The following is an 18,668-nucleotide window of genomic DNA, read 5'->3' as shown; positions in this document are numbered from 1 at the left end:
GGTAGCTTCGTCCGGTTCAGCACCACGCGGAACTAGCGTGTCATAGCGCTTGGTAAATCTTGATATCAGACCGATTGTTTCTAGTGCAAATGACAAAGTATTTGATGGTTGGTATTCAAAGTTTCAAGTTTGAATCTTAGTTGATTCACAGTTTCAGCTAAATTTATTTTTAAATAAAGTAAATGAAGCGGGTAAAATACTATCTATTTCTACAAAAAAAAAAAAAAAAAAACCTTGATATCAGGTGAGTGGGAGACGAAGTCACGAGCTTTGACTACTATATGCTGATCAAGTTTTAGCTCTGAAATTTTGTTAGCTCAAACCGCACCCTAACAACACTATACATTGTGAGCCGACCAAGCGCAGGGCCAAACAATCCTATAGTCTCGTGCGCTTATTCCACCAGCACGGGAAAAGTTCTATTATTTTGCAATGTTACCGCTGCTATTTTAAGGGTCGGTACCTTCAAAGTGGTCCAAGTGACTGGGCCTCTTCAATGCTTCCATTGACAAGGACAGCTAAGACTTTTTGTCTCGGATCGAGAGGAAAGGGACATTGAGCCCTGCACCCAGTGAGCTTAGCTTGCTTAGTAACAAAGTTTTGATTCTTAGCTTAGCTCGGTGGATTTATGGTTTGCTTTCCAGGCTTTTCCGGCCACAGTTTCTCCATCCATGAAAAACATGTGTGTACTTTTGGAGCACGCGGATAATTAATCTCTCTACCTAGAGAAAATTGGATTCTAAGGTGCGCCAAACACGTTGGTTAAGAGCGTCTGATGTGAGTCTGACTAGTCAGAAATTTTATATAGCTATTTTAAATCCGAACCCGACCAAATAAATCAAATATTGTTGGATCAAGCAAAGTCGACTAAAAACTGGGTCACCCAAGCCCCATCCTTTCTCGGGCCGCAGCTTCTATGATCGAATGATACAATGAATCACATTAGACTTCAACTTAAACTGCAAAAGTTTGTAAACAGCCGGACCAGGGGGAGTCAGATCTTTTTCAAGCAGGTCCAACAAGAAATACAAGAAGGGGCTTTCACAGCGAATATATGATTTGCAATACTAACGTAAAATTGGAAAGCTAAGTTTGGCTTTCTTCAAACTCTACAACAGTGGATGATTCAAAAGGGAATGAGCCTAAGAATCTAATTGATCTGAATTGAACCTGGGTAACTAAGCTAGTATACCTGGAAGGTAAAAATGTATGGAGACCGCCTCAATTACAGGCCATTTTGAAATTCCACTCAGAAAACAGCCTGACTTAAATAAGCATGCCATAGTATTCCCCAATATGAAATAATAAAGCCCATAAAAAGTCCTAATATGGCAAAAAGCCACGCTGTTACAGTCATTTCCTGCAGCCAAAGGAATGTAATAATAATAAATAACCAAAAAGAAGAAAAAGGTGATATTTAAGTATGCAACAAACATTGACAAATACTGATTGCTACATTGCTCATCTGATGGAGCTAAAACTCCCTGTATGAGTTCAACCACAACTTACGGTCCCTACAAAAAGATAACTAGGACTTCGCTTTTCCAGCTTGTACAGTCTGAATCCTCTGTTGTAACTTAAGAATCTGCAAAAAGAAAGCAAATTAATTAGATAGATAGTTCGAAATTAGATAATTACGTCTGAAATGCACAGCAGCAAACTTGGTCATACATGAATATAAGAGCTTGTTATCAGACATATTTAGCTTGGGAACTTCAAAAAGTATAAAATCATCATTTTGCCAACATAAAACATGTCCAAGAATATTTGATCAACAGTAGAAAAGAAAATTCCGGCATTAAATACAACATTAAATTTGAAATCGAAGAAAATATTTATGCTCTGCACAGTCAGTTGCCTAATTTTAATAGATCTGACTGTTAAAACGCTTAAACTGCATGAGCCTTTCAACCGACACAACGAAACAGCATTAATGAGATACAACAGAGCAATGACACCGCTCAAAAGAGCTAATCCACTGATAATTAAAGGATTTAAAAGGTCAGAACATATCTGTATCCAGTAGCCATAGAAAAGGTCACGTACTAGAGCTTTTAAGCACTTAGATTAGGATGTACACAAGATTTGCGAATGCCAGAAATATGGCATGCACTTTGTTTATTATACCATGCTGTCACTGTACATAGAGGAACTAAAGCTTATTTCAGCAGTTAAGTAATGTTGTTCCTGCCATCATATGGATGGAGAACAACATTGGCACCCAAAAGGAAAAAAAAAAGGAAAAAAAAATCAGTCTGAGAGATCAAGTGAATACGATGGCCCATTTAGTATCATTGGATCTATAAAGTATTATGGAAGTGATGTGCTATTAATGCGACTGAAACAATGAATTTCCAGCTGTTATCAACAAAAATTTTACAAAGAGCCACCTTGAAAACACAGTTCAAAAACCTCGTCATATTCTCTGAAATTCTTACTATGTAAACCTCCAATTCCAAGTCCCGAAAAGTATCAATTTACTAGTTTCCTCTCATATATTTCCTTCATCCGATTCTGAGATTAGCTGCAGTGATTCTCAAAAGTCTATATCTCATCTCTAGCAGCGACCACTATTTGCTTAATATTATCAGAAACAGTGAGCACTATTTGCTAAATCTTATCATAAATGTCTTGAATCATCTACCGCCAAAAATTTTCTAGACTCGTACTTTTCCCTGCCTAGGAAAGAAATCACTCATCATGTTTTTTCAACTGCGCTCTATAGTCCATTAACAGTCAAACTAAAAATATCTACCAAGACAAACTGAAAGAGCATACAAGATAAGAGCAGTAGACTCACGATGTCCATGTTGGTGTCCAAGTGTCTGTGTGTATTTTCAAAATTTATATGGTAGGGATAAAGAGTGGAAAGCATTAGAAAGAAACAAACACTAGATATCAACAGCAATATAATGGTAAAATAACACAACATTTAGTTTTTTTATAATTTTTTTCTCTTTATGCGAAAGCAACAGGGTTATCATAATGTAACATCGTGAAATTGATAGCATGCTCTTTCTCATGCAAAGTTACTAACTTCAGTAAACCATGCTATGAAAATGGACTCCCCTTTTCACTCTAAACTCCTAATTCCATCTTTCTTTTAGTTCCATTTGAATAAACTACTCATGTAATACACACTTCTGCAAATTACGAGATCCCTATGTCATTGAAGTGGGCATGAAAATTGTGCATGAAGATATATCAAATTTAATTGTTATATAAGAGTAATTTGATTCTTTTTCGTTACGCTATCAACTAATAATTGCTGAATTTTATTTAGAAAATAATCTGCTGCAAATTCACAATGATTTGATATTTGAACAAAAACTTCACATCAGCGTCCAGGAGATGAAGAAGCTATCAAAAACATTCTTACATAAGATACAATTCAAATAGAAAATGAGGCAACATACCGATTCCTTCTTGCTATTTTGCTTGTCCTCTAAATCCTGAAGGGTCCCATCAAGCCGTTTTCTGTGGAGTTAAGAAATCACAAACATAGTAACCATTAAAAAAAGCCAAATTTACCATTCAATCAATCAAAAGAAGCAAATAATACCACGAATACGAGCAAATAAAAATTTTCTGGTTCGTAATCAATAGGAACCTACAGTTCCGCGGAGATGTACTCAATTCTCTTCTTAACATTGGCCTTCGCCTCGGCGAGGTCCTGCTTCACCAGCACCGGCCCGATCAGCTTGTATACATTGGCACTTTCGTTCAATAGCTCCAGCTCCTAATATACCAGATTCAACATTCGGATTAAAAAAGACGGATCACAAAAAAATTTCCTTTTAGCCCCTTCTTCAAACTATACAGTGAAGAGTAAAAGAGTAAAATAAGCATAGAGGCCAGACCTTGAGGACGAGCTCGTTCTCACCGAGCTGGATCGTGTACTGCTTCCGCACCTGGTGGTTCTTCGCAATATCTGCGGAAGAGAGAGAGAGAGAGAGAGAGAGAGAGGAGGGAACGAGGAAGATCGGAGTCGATGAATCGAAGCTAGGGTTAGGGTTTTAGGGAGGTTGGAGAGAGAGAGTGGGGGAGAGGGAGGAGAGAGAGAAGGGAACCTTTTTGGATCTTGCTGAGGGCGTTGGCTTGGTTCTCGAGGTCGCGCTGGAGTTCGCGAAGCGCCGGAGACGACGAAGCCATGTCTCGTGCGATGGAGGCTTGCTCGGGTTCAGTGATTGTTCGACAGTTTCGGACAAATAAATTGAGATGGCAAGAGTTGACCCGACCCGACTCTTTCACAATCCGATTGGATCCGACCCGACTTAACTCGTATGATAAATAACCCGAAGTAATGGCCTGTGACCCNTGCTTCCGCACCTGGTGGTTCTTCGCAATATCTGCGGAAGAGAGAGAGAGAGAGAGAGAGAGAGAGAGAGAGGAGGGAACGAGGAAGATCGGAGTCGATGAATCGAAGCTAGGGTTAGGGTTTTAGGGAGGTTGGAGAGAGAGAGTGGGGGAGAGGGAGGAGAGAGAAGGGAACCTTTTTGGATCTTGCTGAGGGCGTTGGCTTGGTTCTCGAGGTCGCGCTGGAGTTCGCGAAGCGCCGGAGACGACGAAGCCATGTCTCGTGCGATGGAGGCTTGCTCGGGTTCAGTGATTGTTCGACAGTTTCGGACAAATAAATTGAGATGGCAAGAGTTGACCCGACCCGACTCTTTCACAATCCGATTGGATCCGACCGGAGGAGGAAGGAGGAGGATAGAAGCGACGATGCGCTTCCCAACTCTCAAACACTCTTTCTCTCTTCTACCCTTCCCCTCCCATATCCACGTTTCCCTATGCCTCTCCTCCTCCTCGTCCCTCTTCTCCTCACCTTCTCTTCCCCACCACCACCACCACCACCACCACCATGAAGACGACGACGTCGCCTCCTCCCTCCCCAATCCCTACGACCTCATGAAGGAGGACCCCATCCAAATATGCTCCGACCTCTGGGTCCGCTCCTTCCTCCTCCTCCAACGCTCCGCCCTCTCCCCTTCCTACCCTTGGGGCGCCTCCACCCACCTCCTCCTCCGCTCCCCCGCTGACCCTCCCTCCACGCGCCCCATCTCCCGCCGCAAGTTCCGAGCCCTAATCGCCTCCGCACCCCCGCCGTTCCAGGACCGCGTCGTCCAGGAGCTCCTCCTACTCATCCTTGAACCTGTTTTCGAACCCCGCTTCTCGTCCAAATCCCATGCCTTTCGCCCCGGCCGAGGCCCCCACACCGTCCTCCGCACAATCCGCTCCAACTTCGCCGGGTACCTCTGGTTCCTTAAAGCCGACCTCACAGACGTTGCCGATGGGCTCACCCCGGACGTGATCATAAGGTGTTTGGAGAAATGCGTCACTGACCGGAACGTCCTCCGCTTGATCAAATCTGCACTTAAGAGACCCATTCGGGTCGGCTCTTTACCCCCAGATAAACAAGAAGTCGATAAATTGGCTAAGAAGAGGATGAAGCGGAAGATGCTAAGGAAAGCCAGGAAGAAGAAGGTGCTGAACGAGAATGAGCCGAAGCCCGACCCATACTGGCTAAGAACTTTCTTTGAATTTGCTCCTGACGAGGCTAAGGGAATTCCTCACTATGGGCATTGCGGAATTTTAAGCCCATTGCTTGCTAACATATGTTTCACCGAATTAGACAATTGGATGGAGGATAAGATATACGATTACTTCTGCCCATCGAAGCTTGACTCCATTTGGAAGGAATCAATTGATGACGGTTGCCATAATCCATCATGGCCCGAATTCGTTCCATCGAGCGGGAAAGAGAAGACGAGAAAGATGGATTATATCCGTTACGGGTCCCACATTTTGATCGGAATTCGAGGCCCGAGAGAGGATGCGGTGGACTTGAGAAGGAATTTGATCGAATTCTGCGAAACCACGTTTGGACTTAGGTTGGAGAATTCGAAAGTAGAGATCGAGCACATATCGAGGGGAATTGAATTCTTGGATCATGTGATATGCCGACGAGTGATATACCCTACACTGCGTTACACGGCCACTGGGGGTAAAGTTGTAAGTGAGAAAGGAGTTGGAACATTGCTTTCAGTAACTGCGAGCTTGCAGCGATGTATAAGACACTTCAGGCAGCTCGAACTTGTCAAAGGGGATCGCGATCCCGAGCCATTGCCTTGCATGCCGATGCTTTATTCTGGACAAGCCCACACCAATTCTCAGATGAATAAGTTCCTTGAAACCATGGCGGATTGGTATAGATATGCAGATAATAGAAAGAAAATTGTTGGTTTTTGTGCCTATGTTGTAAGGAGTTCTTTGGCTAAGCTGTATGCTGCAAGGTATAGATTGAAGTCCCGTGCTAAGGTCTACAAGATCGCCTCGCGTGATCTCAGCCGTCCATTGACGGAAAGCACAAGAAATGATGCACCTGAGTATTCTGACCTTTTGAGAATGGGGCTTGTTGATGCCATTGAGGGGGTTCAGTTCTCTCGCATGTCGTCGATTCCTTCTTGTGATTATACCCCTTTGCCTAGGAATTGGGTGCCTCACCATGAACTCGTGTTGCGTGAATATATTAAGCTGCAAGATCCAAAGTTCTTCTGTGAATTGCTTAAGACGGTCAAGCGTCAGGAATTAATTTCACCCCAGGAGGATATATCAAAGATGGTGTGGAGCCATAAAATTCATGGCATTTTGAGCAAGAAATCATCAAGAACTTTAAAAGAGAAGGGAAAGAGTGACGATACTTCCTATGCTGACAAAATATATCTATTAGGGTAAATGGTCAGATTTAAGTGATACAGTACTTTGATGGGTTGAAGAAAAGATGTGGACTGATTCATTTCTCAAGGATAAGTGGGCAGTGAGGATGTGTACATTAGGTGGACTCCACAACCGAACAAGCTTCTTCAACAAATACCACAGCATGCTGAGACATCTTAAGGTAACTTAGCTGAAATAACAAGCCCTTCAATTCATTAATTCTGTTTCCCTGTTCCACAAATTTTTTAGGTCAAGTTATCAGTTAATAATGCTCTCTGATTATTTTAAACTCCAGAGGGACAAAACACAATGGAAAGAAGAGCAATAAAAATACCTGTTCTCTACATCAACTATTGCTCCATCATGTAATAAGAAAATTCCCCTTGTGATTTCAGCAAAAATATTGAATCTTCCTGGGTTGTTTATTATTATGTTACAATCATCTTAATCATGCTAACTTTTATTCATGCTCTTGCTTCCTCAATGTTCTTTGTTGAGCTCCATATAACCTTAATATGTTCCAAGGGAAATCAAGCTTTCAAATAATCCCCTCCCTGATTTGCATGGAATTATTTGAAATGAAACTTGTCTGATTCAGTGTGTCATTTTGGGAAACAAAATAAGGTGCTGAAGCTTTGTTAGATGCCTATAAGATTGCATTGCTTCATAGTCAGATTATAGCCAACTAGAAAAGAAACTTGTCAAAAATGGGTTTAGCGGAGATGGGAATGGTTAGTTAAATCAGTGATGTTAGAAGGAAAGTTAGGATGTTCATTGCATTTATTTTACAGCAAATTAGAATGCATGAAGGTGAGGATGAAGTACGATACGACCATTCCATGGTATCTGATGATATTCGACGGGGTGATGGAATGCACTAATTAAGAAACGTGATTCAGTTAAGTTGGATTTTAGAGCGCAAGTCATGAAATTCAAAAAGGACCTGGCCTTCTACAATAGGTGGAGATGAGGCCCAAAGCAAATATTTTGAGTACTATAATGGAGCGAAAACTGAGTGAGCCTTAAAAGCAGAAGGTAGGATGTGAATCTTCTTCTGCAGTAGGAAGCTGTTGCAGATAGTGTTTCTTGTAGAAAAGCTCTAGCCAAAACAACGAGTCCCTTAGACATGTAAAGCAAAAGCTTATGAAACTAAGGCTTCGTTTGGGATTGCGGGGAGATTGCGTTACGTGCGGTGAGAAAGTACGTTGGAAAAATACCCGATTTGTTTCCGTACATAATATTGCATTCCGCATATCGCGATGAGTCGGTTACGATATATTTTCTGCGGTCCCACCGAAGAACGCAGAAGCATATTCCTATATATTTTTTCCTCAACTCCATTTTATCTAATAGCGTTTGATAGACCTCAATACCAAACTAAGCCTAACATATATTTGTTTTTCTTTAGGCCAGAGCTTATTTTGTCTACTTGAAGCATTACTTTCTTTTACTGAACTTTTTTCCGGGAAAATACTTGTTAAAGTCAGACAAGTAAACCAAAGCTCATGCAAGTCGGGATCAGCTGGATTTGCCTACTCTACCCATTAAGTATTTACAAGTTAGCCGCTTAAGGTGGTTTAGGTATGTTCCATGTCAAGCCTTTTATCAAACAGATGTTTTAATCTTGTTTGTTTTGGCAATTAGTATTTGTTTTCTTTTATCTCTTTAATCTTGTTTGTTTTGGCAATTAGGACCATTCAGTGGTGGAAATAAAATTTTGAGCAGCTTCAGTTGTTGCCAAGCGGAGTTGCCAGAGGGTTTCTACATTGTGCCCCTCCTAGTGGCTCCACTCAAACGACTCATGGAACAATAAGGGCAAGAACCTCTCTCTCTCGCGCGCGCGCGCGCACAATTCTAAGGAACCATTTTTCATATTGGAATACAATAAGATGCTGAAATTCGTTGCGACAGAAAGGACGTTGTGAAGTTAATAATATGAGGACATTGATTGATAAAAGTTCCTTTTCTTTCCTGATTGACTTTTTTCTCATTTTTGGCAATGTTGCCAGGATCGCGCCTCATTTATATGCAGATCGACTTCCTACTAGTGCTTGCCACCGTCGTCATTACTGTTTGCAGGTGAAGAAGTTGACTACTATCTACTCTTTTGGTTATGCAGAAAATGAAGCACCACCTCAGAACACTTGACGAGAGACAGAATTTTCTCCCTCATGGTGTTGACACTTTAACAACAACTACAAAATCAACAGTAAGTTTTTTCAATTTTATTTTTTTATACTTTTTTTTTTTTGAAAGCTAATTTTTACACTATTTTCATCTAATCTTTTTCCATAGTTTTGCCACTTATAAAACGTTAATTTGGTCTGGTCCTAGGCGGTGTGTAAAACCTATTTACTGATTATTCGCGTAAATCTCTTGGCTATATTGCTAGAAAGAATATATTTTAGAGTAAAATCTTCACCTTTGCTGAAGATTTTACTATCCCCATAATAAAAAAAAAACACGAAACCAAATATATATCCTTTGCCTCGAGACATATCATTAGTGTTTTCTTTTTGACCACAGGTCCACAGCATAGCATCACTGCAGGAGCTAGCGTTATCATCTCGATTTTAATGCGTGCAGCGAATCGCTACCGTCCAAACCGTGGCTGCGAGGCGATTTGTATGCTTGCATGATAGAGATAGAGAAACACAATTCCACGCTCATTCTATTGAATACAGACGCCCCCCTCTAGAAAGATAAAAGGAAATAAAAATTTAAAACTAATCCGAACTTACTGGAATAACTATTTAATTTTAAAAAATTTTGCTCTACGATCGAACGTAAAAGCAACAAAAATGGATGGAGACTTAATGCGCGCCCTACACAGACAAATAAGTTCTTACGATGTGTAACAGATTTAAGTCGTGAAAAATGCAAATATATATATATATATATATATATATATATATATATATATATATATATATATATATAAAGCTATTATACTATTAATAGCATTAAGTCAATAGTGTTATTAAATTTTCAATCTTTGGATTAAAAAAATATGCGGCTAGAATTATAATAATTCTTAAACATTGAGTGGATTATTTGTCCAATAGTATGATCTACTAGGTGGAAATGGTTAAAAGATTAGGTCTATATTTAGTACTATTGATAGTATAGTAACAACTCTTCTCTCTCTATGTAAGTCGAACTCTCTCTCTCTCTATATATATATATATTTGGTGAATTATGTGATAAGAAAATTAAAGTTTTCCCAAATATAAAATAATTGATAAATGCTATTCTCAACTCAGTTTGATTTTTCTCTTTAAAATTAGAATTTTTTGTATTTAAACTTTAAGATGCCAATTTTGTTTTGACTATCTCTCTTTTCTTTGACTCTTCTTCAAATAAAGCCACCATTTCTTAAACAGCAATTCATACCAAGGACTTTTTTTGAAAATAATCATGTGAAATTTTGTATTTGCCAAGTTAATTCTGTAAAATTTTTATTTGTGAAACTAATCCTCCTCTCGCAATGTGGGCGCCACGTTAGGGATTCCTCAAAAAGACGGTGAATCGTTCACCGTCTTTGATATTTGTTGTGAAGGCGGTGAATCATTTACCGTTTTTAATATAAATTTCTACTTTCAAGTCCATAATATGGTGTTATTGATAAGACGATGAATCGTTCTCTGTCTTCTCGAGGGCACAGAAACGACAGACTTAAGAGGGCGGAAAGGAAAATTTTGCACTAAAGACGGTGAATGGTTCACCGTCTTCTAAAGACAGTGAACCATTCACTACTTTTACAAAAAAAAATTACAAAGATGGTGAATAATTCACCGTCTTTTTGAGGAATTTCTGACGTGCATTCACGTGGCAAAAGGAGAGTTAGTTTTATAAATAAAATTTTGATAAAATTATTTTGTCAAAATCAATTCTCGGAGGATCATTTTATAAAAAAACCCCTCATACCGACTGAACGCACTCACATTCGAGTCCAATCCCCAAAATAGCAACAGCAGGATATAATAAAATAAAAAATATATAGCAAAGTTAAAAAATACAAAAAAGTAAATCACTATTAATTAATTAATAATAATGGTCCAGCATACATTCCATCCAACTATTAGTAGCTTAAATAAATCTCCCCAACAGAATTTTAGAACCATCACTATTATTATTAATAATAATAACTATAACTTAACGCACATCCATCGTTCTAAACCAGTAGTAAACTATAATAAACGGCCCAGATCATAAAGTAAAAAAGTAAGACCCCCCCCCTTCCCCAACTTTGAAAAAAGCCAAAAGAATAAAAGGTCAAAGGTGAAAAAAAAAAAAAGAAAAGAAGAAGAAAAAAGAGTAACGCACACCCCAAACGTACCCAACCCCGATAAACTGCCCAAACACGACGAAACCCGGGGGAGTTTTTTGCCTCTTTCACTTGTTGTTGGCCGCTGCTGGTGCTGGTGCTGGTGCTGGTGCTGGTGCTGGTGCGGCTTCTTCCTCCTCGAAGGCGGAGACGGGGAAGGATCGGCCGATCCCGGTGGGGGTTTTGAAGGTGATGCGCTTGGCGTCGGGGTCGTCGATGTACATGTCGGAGATGGTGATCCAGATGAGGAGCTCCCTGCTCTTGACGCCGGTCATCCGCTTCATCCGACGGTCCTCGACGTACGCCGTGACCTCGGCGGCGTAGGACACGGTCCTGCCAATCCGCTTGAAGGCGTGCGTGATGGCCCGCTTCTGCCGCAGCCACACGAACCCCGTCGCCCTGTTGTACCCCACCTCCTCCAGCTCCGCCAGCGGCAGCAGCCCCCTCGGCAGGTGCATCTCCTCCAGCAGCTCCATCGACTTCTTCTTGCATATCTCCGCCCCCGCGTACACCTCCGCCCCCTCCCTCTGGCTCTCGATCGCCTGCGACGCCATTTTTCACACCTCCTCTCCTAGGCTTTTAGGGTTTGGGGTAGGGTTACGGTTACGGTTTGTTTTGGAGAAGAGGGGTGGGGTTTATTTATTGAGGGGGGGGGGATGGGGGATGGGTAATGGGGCGGAGGGTTTGTTGGGTATGGGATTTAATGCGAGGAGTTAATAGTTAGCTGTTGTTGGATGCGGTCACCGCCTCCGCGGGTCTTCGCCTCGCGTAGTTTCGACGCGTATATAAAAAGGGTTATCCCCCCGTGTCGGGTATAGTTTTTGTTTTTATACTGAAACCGAAACGCAACCGCTTCTGGAATCTGGAAAAGAATGTGAAATTGGTATAAATAAAAGATTTACTTGGATTATTTCATTTCACTTTTAACTGATTAATAACAAGATCTCATCTTTTCGGATTCTATTCTATTTTATATTGTTCGTTAAATATCAACTATTTAATTTTGGAGATATATAATTATATACCGGTTCGGTGGTAGAAACAAATCTGCTAGTGATGTGATGCGATGCGATGCGATGCCGAATCATCATTATTATTATTATTATTATGTGAAATCTTGTGCTCTTGTGTTTGATTCAAAAATTTATATTTCAAAATATATTTATATTTTATATTTGAAAGGTAATTTGGTACTGAGTCATATTTGAATAATATATTTTTATTAATGAACTATTAATGCGAGGATCAACGGCCTCAAGAAATGCCAACTAAGCTAGCGACCAGATGTGTTGAAATAATAATTGTTATTGAAGCAGAGGTTTACACGTTTTGTTGACCGGTGGGTAGTTGATGGCTATTGAGGTTATTTTTTCACCAAATGGAAACGTGAGTGTAAATGCAAAAGCGATTTCCTGAATCGCTTTCGATGGATTGATCCGTGAAAGGGGAAAATGTAAATGTGAAAGAGTCGCTGTCCCATACATTTTCACAGAGCACCTTCTACAGGGAACTCGATGGCTCGAGCTTAAACCTAGCTTCATATGGAGAGCCTTGTGATTAAAAGCAAACAAAAACAATCCGAGAAGTTCGAATCAAACCCGGTTTTGAGCCCTTATGAACTTCTGGGGATCTGACCAGGTTTTCATTAATTGGACTCTGCTTCCTCTTTTTTTTCTTTTTTTTTCCCCGATAAAAAGTAGTAAGCTAAACTGCATAAATCATTAGATAAATAAATTCAGCTACTCGTGTGAGGTAACTAGGCCTCAAAAGTTTTAAAAAAATTCAAAAAATAATCAAAAAATAATGAGAAAACGGACATATGCTAATAAGATTACCTACAAAAGTAATTCCACAATTCCATCAAATTACAAATATCTGCAAACACCTACTGTGAGTTCTTACTCTTGTTTTGAAATATTAGTTTTTCATTTCTAACCAAACTGCTTACCCGGTTACTCTAAGAGGTCGTTTGGTTATATATAATTATAAATACAGTGTAATTAGAAATGCATGCAGCTGTAACTATATACATCATGCTTGGTTGGATGTAGTAAAAAACGTCACAACTACAAATAATTTGTTTGACTCCATACAATTAAGAAATTAATTCTTAGAATTTTATCATTTTATATATAGGATGATAAGATTACCTCTAATATAAAAAAGAAAAATATTTTTTGTTTAAAAAATAATTAAGAAGATAAACTTATCTTTTGTTTTAAAGTTATTCTTTCAAACTGCTGTAGTTAGAATTGCGATCAATTTGGACGTAGTTCCAACTGCTAAAGTTAAACCTCCTCCTCCTACAATTCCAACTGCAACAATTGGAATTAAATATATCAAACTAAATACCAAATTTATATTGCATACAATTATAACAGTATAATTATAATTTCATACAATCAAACAGCCCTAGGTGCAATAAGATCCTTTTGTCTATACCGAGTGCCCATCTCTAGTTGGTCTGTGTTACGGGTGCATGTTATTGTTGTATTTTTAGCCCAAAACCAACCCGTGAACGAGACTGAGTTCGTGCAGTCTCCGTACAAAGAGATGTCTCTCGCGACATTCATCGGACCATTCAAATGAAAGACGAGATCCATCCCGATCCAATCGATAGCAGCAATCTAATAATAATAATAATAATAATAATAATAATAATAATAATCGGCCATACCGATCATTTCTAGTGCAAATGGCAAAAGAATTTAATGGTTGGTACCCGATATCCAAATTCGAATGTTAGTTGATTTATATTTCTAGCTAAGTTTATTTTTAAATGAAATAAATAAAACGGATAGAATCCTATCTATCTCTAAAAATAATAATAATAATAATAATAATAATCGGCCAAAAAACAAGATCGAGCAGTTGAGATCAATAAAGCTTATAGATCAACACGAACGGCGAGGTCGTACTTTGTGCCAGATTTTTCTCGAATCGAGCTGTAGAAAAAGCAAATTAATATAAGCAGGATTCAATGCAGTCCATCCAACTAACTCCCTTTAAATCTCAAATAAAGTACAACTTCAATCAAAGGGTGGATTTAACAAATGGGTTAGATGGAGGGTGTTTTCTTTGTGTAAGTTGTCCACTTAACCAGTGTACTATGTTCATGGGCAGATATACAAACAAGTGTTTAACAGTAATGCATATTTATCAAATCAAGTACTGTGTTCATAAATTTGCCGCTTCGACGAGGGAATACCGTTGGATCGAGGGCACTGATCCACATCTGACTATGTGGGAGGCCCTGTCAAACGATCAACCTAAAGAATCGGCGAGAACAGAGTAATTCTGAGAATTGAGGGGTCTTGAGCAAGATTTTAAGTGCTCGTCCGCACGAGCCGTGTCTACCGTATCATACCGTGTCAATAAGATACCGGTACGATACAGATCCCGTTCCGATGGCACAGATAAGAACCCTCTATTAAAAGATGTAATAAAAAAAACATAATAAATAGTTAGAATATTTGTTGCTAAAGAAAATAAATATTTCATTTTATTATGTGTCAGCACATAAGAATTTTTTTTACCGGCATGCATCGGCACGGCTCGGCACGTACCGTACCATACTGTGCCAGCAAGTTTCCGGCACGACCCCCTGCCACGGCACTTAAATTTGTGGTCTTGAGTTTGAATCCCAGGCCAAGCGAGTCGGGATAGGAGTACAAAAGTGCTAAGATTTGCAGAAAGGAAAAAAATAAAAAATGGATTTTTTTTTGGGTTTGTTCATGTAGACCTCGTAGAAAAAGAAAGGATTAATTTTATACAGCTTTCTAAAACTATATTAAATAATAAATATATTCTTACAAAATTCAACTTTTCATATTTATCATCACTGTAAAAATTCAACGATATTCATATTTGTCATTCTGATTTGTTACCGTTAATAGAGTACAATTTATTTTTTAATAGAAGATAAATGAAATGACATTTATACCATCACAATTATGCCCCTCCAAAAGCCCCTTAATTGTTACAATTATTGTGAGATCCCTGGTGTTCGGCAGTGAAGGCTTGTCGACAGCTCTGGAGAGTGTCGAGACAAGTCTGAGTCGCGTTGGCGCGAAATAGACGCAAAACGGACTTTATGCGACTCGAAAGCAGCGTTTAGCAAGAAAATCTGTAAAAAAGCTGATTTTCTGCTTGCTGTACCGGTACAGCCATCAGGGTGTACCGGTACATTGCACAGGTTGCGCGCAAACTGCTTTCTGGTTGGCTTCTTGTACTGGTACGCGAGCCCGTGTACCGGTACGCCAGGGTAGGTAGGAGGACTTTTTGGTCTTTTTTCACCTCGTTCGTGTCACCTTTTCCCTCTCTTTCTATTTAGGCTTATGTAGAGCTGAGAGAGATTTTGTACTATCCTTCTACTCCTCTCTCTCTAGCTTCGATCGTGAGCCAAGGAGGGAGCTCGGGTGGAGGTTTCGTCGCCGATGTCGTGCCGCGGAGCCGTTCGAGCGTACGTTCGCCGCCGTTGTGTCGCAAGGAGGCCGGGCGAGGAAGTGTTTTCACTGTTATTGACATCGCCCTGGTGCTAGTCGCTGTCGAGGTGGGTGTTCTGTCGATTTGCTTCAAGTACTTCTAGCATCACCTAATTCGAGCTAGGTGCTGTCCCTACAGATTTTCTGCGTCGACCATTGGCGTTTCGGCCCGTTCTCTGCGTAGGAGTATCGGATTTTGGCGAGACTTGGTTCGTTGGATTCAGGACTTCAAGAGAAATCCACGAAGCCCTTATTTATCGAATTTGGTGCAGGTTAGCTTGGTCGTATCACCGTTTCTCTCTGCTGCTGTTGCTTTAGGCAGATTCGAGGCTTATTGTGGGTTTCTATGTTTAGACCTGTGGAGCATTGTTGCCGCTGGTTCGGGGAGCTACGCCGAGCTTGACAGGGACTCCGATGACCTTCTTCACTGTCGGAAATTTGTGTTTTAGGTGGGTTAATCATCGGTTAACTCCTAAGTGCCTATATAGTCGATATGTATTCGTGGAATTATTTTGTGTATAGCAATTGCTCAGTTCATTGATTTACTATGATTAATAATCTGAATTGGAGCCTTGGTTATTATCTTTGGATATATATACATGTTCGACTTGATTGAGACTTGGGAGAAAACTCGCGATTATGATCGTCATATGCTTAAACTACCTGATTTAACCCTATGGGCCGTTATATAAATTTTTACTGTGGCAGTATCTTCTTAGTGGGTATCCCAGATAGTTTAGATTTCAGTTACGCTCGTGCTGGGATGCCGGATGTATTTTTACTGTAGCGTTCAGGCTGTTCCGAACTGTTGGGTGCCGTCGAGGTTGACGGTAGACCCGTATCACCTATTTGGTGTCGAATTGTGCCGAGGGCGCGTTACCTGTTGGTTGTTAGACCAGTTTTAGTCGGTTACTAAACTTTGGCTTTCGAGAGCCTGATTGAGCTCGACAGAGATATGCTGCATACTCGGTTGGGTAGCTCCTACGAGTGTCACTCCAGAGACGGGCGCTGTGTTTTCGCGTTGGTGTTGCTCATGCCGATTGGACTTGCTCTCCACAGACTAGTAGTGTGGAGGTAGCTGGATAGTCACAACTGGACAGGGACGGGTGTGTTCACAGTCCCAGAGACCGGTATGCTTACAGTCCCGATTGGATTGGGTCAGATTTGACATTTCCTACAGTTGGTTAGTGTAGAGCATGATAGTGTAGTGACCTATAGCGGTAAATTTCATTCCTGCATTTACTACTTCTTTGCTCCCTTCTGTAGACTTAGTGGGTGGACCAATATTATTGAGGGCGGCACCCACTGAGGACTACCTATTTTTACAGTAGTTCTCACGCCCTGTTTTACCCTCCTGTTTTTGCAGAGCCATCGTCTTCGGCTGCTGCTGTTGCCGACCAGGATCGAGGCAAGGGCGTCGCGAGTTAGAGCCCTACCAGACGTGTCGAGCTAGAGGTACCTCTACTGCAGGTAGATGTTTATTTTGAGTTCATGTATATAGTATACTTAACTCGCCAGTGCGAGTAGCTCTGTGTTTTTGGTATTGGACTACATATATGGAACTCCGTTTCTTTAGCTTCTGTTTACTCTAGCAGCTTTATACTACTATTTGTAGTATTGTATGATTTACATGTTCAACTATCGCTTCGTGTATAGGAAAAATTTTTTTATATAAGGCGAATTTGTCGGCGTGCCCGGGGAACATGTAATCTGGGGCGTGACAATTATGCAGAAATGTTCTTCCAAAAATTCTCAACGATGAAAAAATGTCAATTTATCTCATTTACTAACCAGAGTTAAGTATTTTATCTAACGCTTCATGTACAGGAAAAATTTCTTTGTATACGGCGAATTTGTCGGCGTACCCGGGGAACATGTAATCTGGGGCGTGACAATTATGCAGAAATGTTCTTCCAAAAATTCTCAACGATGAAAAAATATCAATTTATCTCATTTACTAACCAGAGTTAAGTATTTTATCTATGATTAACTATATTTTTTTAATGGATTCTAACACCAAGAGTATATTTGAAAACATTATGATTTTTGTAGGAATAAATATGAGAAATTGAACTTTGTATGGATATATCTGCTATTCGATATGTTTATAGAGAGCTGTATGCAATTAACACAAAAAGGAAAAGATACGTGCACTTAATGATAGCATAGATATTAACAAAGTGATTTTAATCTTATAAGATAAATAAATAATTAAAATAGCCTTTGTTAATATCGATTTTGGAGATTTAAAATGTAGGTCCACTTTTCAATTGTTTACGCTGTATCATCATTATCAAATTAGTTTTCAGGTAGATTTCAGCTGATTGTGATTGATTCCAAAGCGGTGGAGAAATAGACCTCTAGCTCCCAACGAACTGTTGTGATTCTCATTAAATTTCCATGAAATTGTAGCGTTCATATTTTAGGAGGTAGGTTTTGGGAAGAGGTGGTGTTGTTGTGTCAATTTTTGTCACCCTAACGCATTTGTTTCGTTCAATCATTTCATGTTAATGGATCAGATTCTGATTGGATTGGTTTGTTAGCTGAATTTTGTATATTAAGCATTTGTTTCTGCTTTCAACAATAGTTACTTTTTGTTTAATATCTAAAAAAAATTTTAAAAAAAAGGCAATATGAATTTGTGGTCCAAAAGTTAAAAATCCTAATTCTGATCTTAGAGATTTCAATTCTGATCTACGATCTGAAACTCTAATTCTGATCTTAGAGATTTCAGTAAAGTGTTCTTCATAAAAAGCTGTAGAGCCAAAACAGCAGATTGAAGCACTCAAATTGCAAATTATCAAAAACTTTGATTGAGAAACAAATTAGTTTTTTGATTTTGCTTTTTGAGACTTCACATTTGTATCATAATGAGATACAAATTCATCGATTTATATTTGCAAAAACTTGAAAACTGAAGCTCCTAAAATCTTCTCATTAATGGTGATGGAAATGCGGACACTACACAAGAAAAGATGCAGGCTTCCTCATTTCCAGCTTATGACTCCTGAGATTATCACTAAAGACTCTGACATCAAATCAAGATATCTTTTACTTCGCTAATTATGAGGTTTCTAGCAATATATCATACAATTTGCATTTACGACTAAGAAGTGCCACATTCAAAAAGAACTTAAGAC

General features: G+C 39.7%; 3 protein-coding genes across 3 annotated transcripts; 1 reads left to right on the top strand and 2 right to left on the bottom strand.

Moving 5' to 3' along the window:
* Positions 1,267–4,217, bottom strand: LOC109710585 (prefoldin subunit 6). The gene is made up of 5 exons (XM_020233285.1): positions 4,071–4,217; positions 3,861–3,931; positions 3,615–3,739; positions 3,417–3,477; positions 1,267–1,585 (listed from the first exon to the last, which is right to left on the bottom strand). Exons 1-5 carry the CDS (start codon positions 4,150–4,152, stop codon positions 1,529–1,531), a joined length of 396 nt encoding a protein of 131 aa, XP_020088874.1. The 5' UTR covers positions 4,153–4,217; the 3' UTR covers positions 1,267–1,528.
* LOC109710586 (uncharacterized mitochondrial protein ymf11) lies at positions 4,695–8,674 on the top strand. The gene is made up of 3 exons (XM_020233286.1): positions 4,695–6,898; positions 8,126–8,298; positions 8,409–8,674. Exon 1 carries the CDS (start codon positions 4,723–4,725, stop codon positions 6,733–6,735), a length of 2,013 nt encoding a protein of 670 aa, XP_020088875.1. The 5' UTR covers positions 4,695–4,722; the 3' UTR covers positions 6,736–6,898; positions 8,126–8,298; positions 8,409–8,674.
* Positions 10,726–11,720, bottom strand: LOC109710951. The gene has a single exon (XM_020233775.1). It carries the CDS (start codon positions 11,596–11,598, stop codon positions 11,113–11,115), a length of 486 nt encoding a protein of 161 aa, XP_020089364.1. The 5' UTR covers positions 11,599–11,720; the 3' UTR covers positions 10,726–11,112.

This window comes from Ananas comosus, linkage group 5 (assembly GCF_001540865.1).
Source record: "Ananas comosus cultivar F153 linkage group 5, ASM154086v1, whole genome shotgun sequence".
Taxonomy (NCBI): domain Eukaryota; kingdom Viridiplantae; phylum Streptophyta; class Magnoliopsida; order Poales; family Bromeliaceae; genus Ananas; species Ananas comosus.
This window is presented reverse-complemented; position numbering and strand designations above follow the sequence as displayed.

What these genes read in the sequence shown, in the direction of transcription:
- LOC109710585 (XM_020233285.1), bottom strand. Translation starts at nt 4,152, where the DNA reads ATGGCTTCGTCGTCTCCGGCGCTTCGCGAACTCCAGCGCGACCTCGAG. An exon ending in GAGTACATCTCCGCGGAACT is followed by an intron (nt 3,478 to 3,614) that starts GTAGGTTCCTAT and finishes TTAACTCCACAG; the next exon opens with AAAACGGCTTGATGGGACCC. An exon ending in AAAATAGCAAGAAGGAATCG is followed by an intron (nt 1,586 to 3,416) that starts GTATGTTGCCTC and finishes TTCTTTTTGCAG; the next exon opens with ATTCTTAAGTTACAACAGAG.
- LOC109710586 (XM_020233286.1), top strand. Translation starts at nt 4,723, where the DNA reads ATGCGCTTCCCAACTCTCAAACACTCTTTCTCTCTTCTACCCTTCCCC.
- LOC109710951 (XM_020233775.1), bottom strand. Translation starts at nt 11,598, where the DNA reads ATGGCGTCGCAGGCGATCGAGAGCCAGAGGGAGGGGGCGGAGGTGTAC.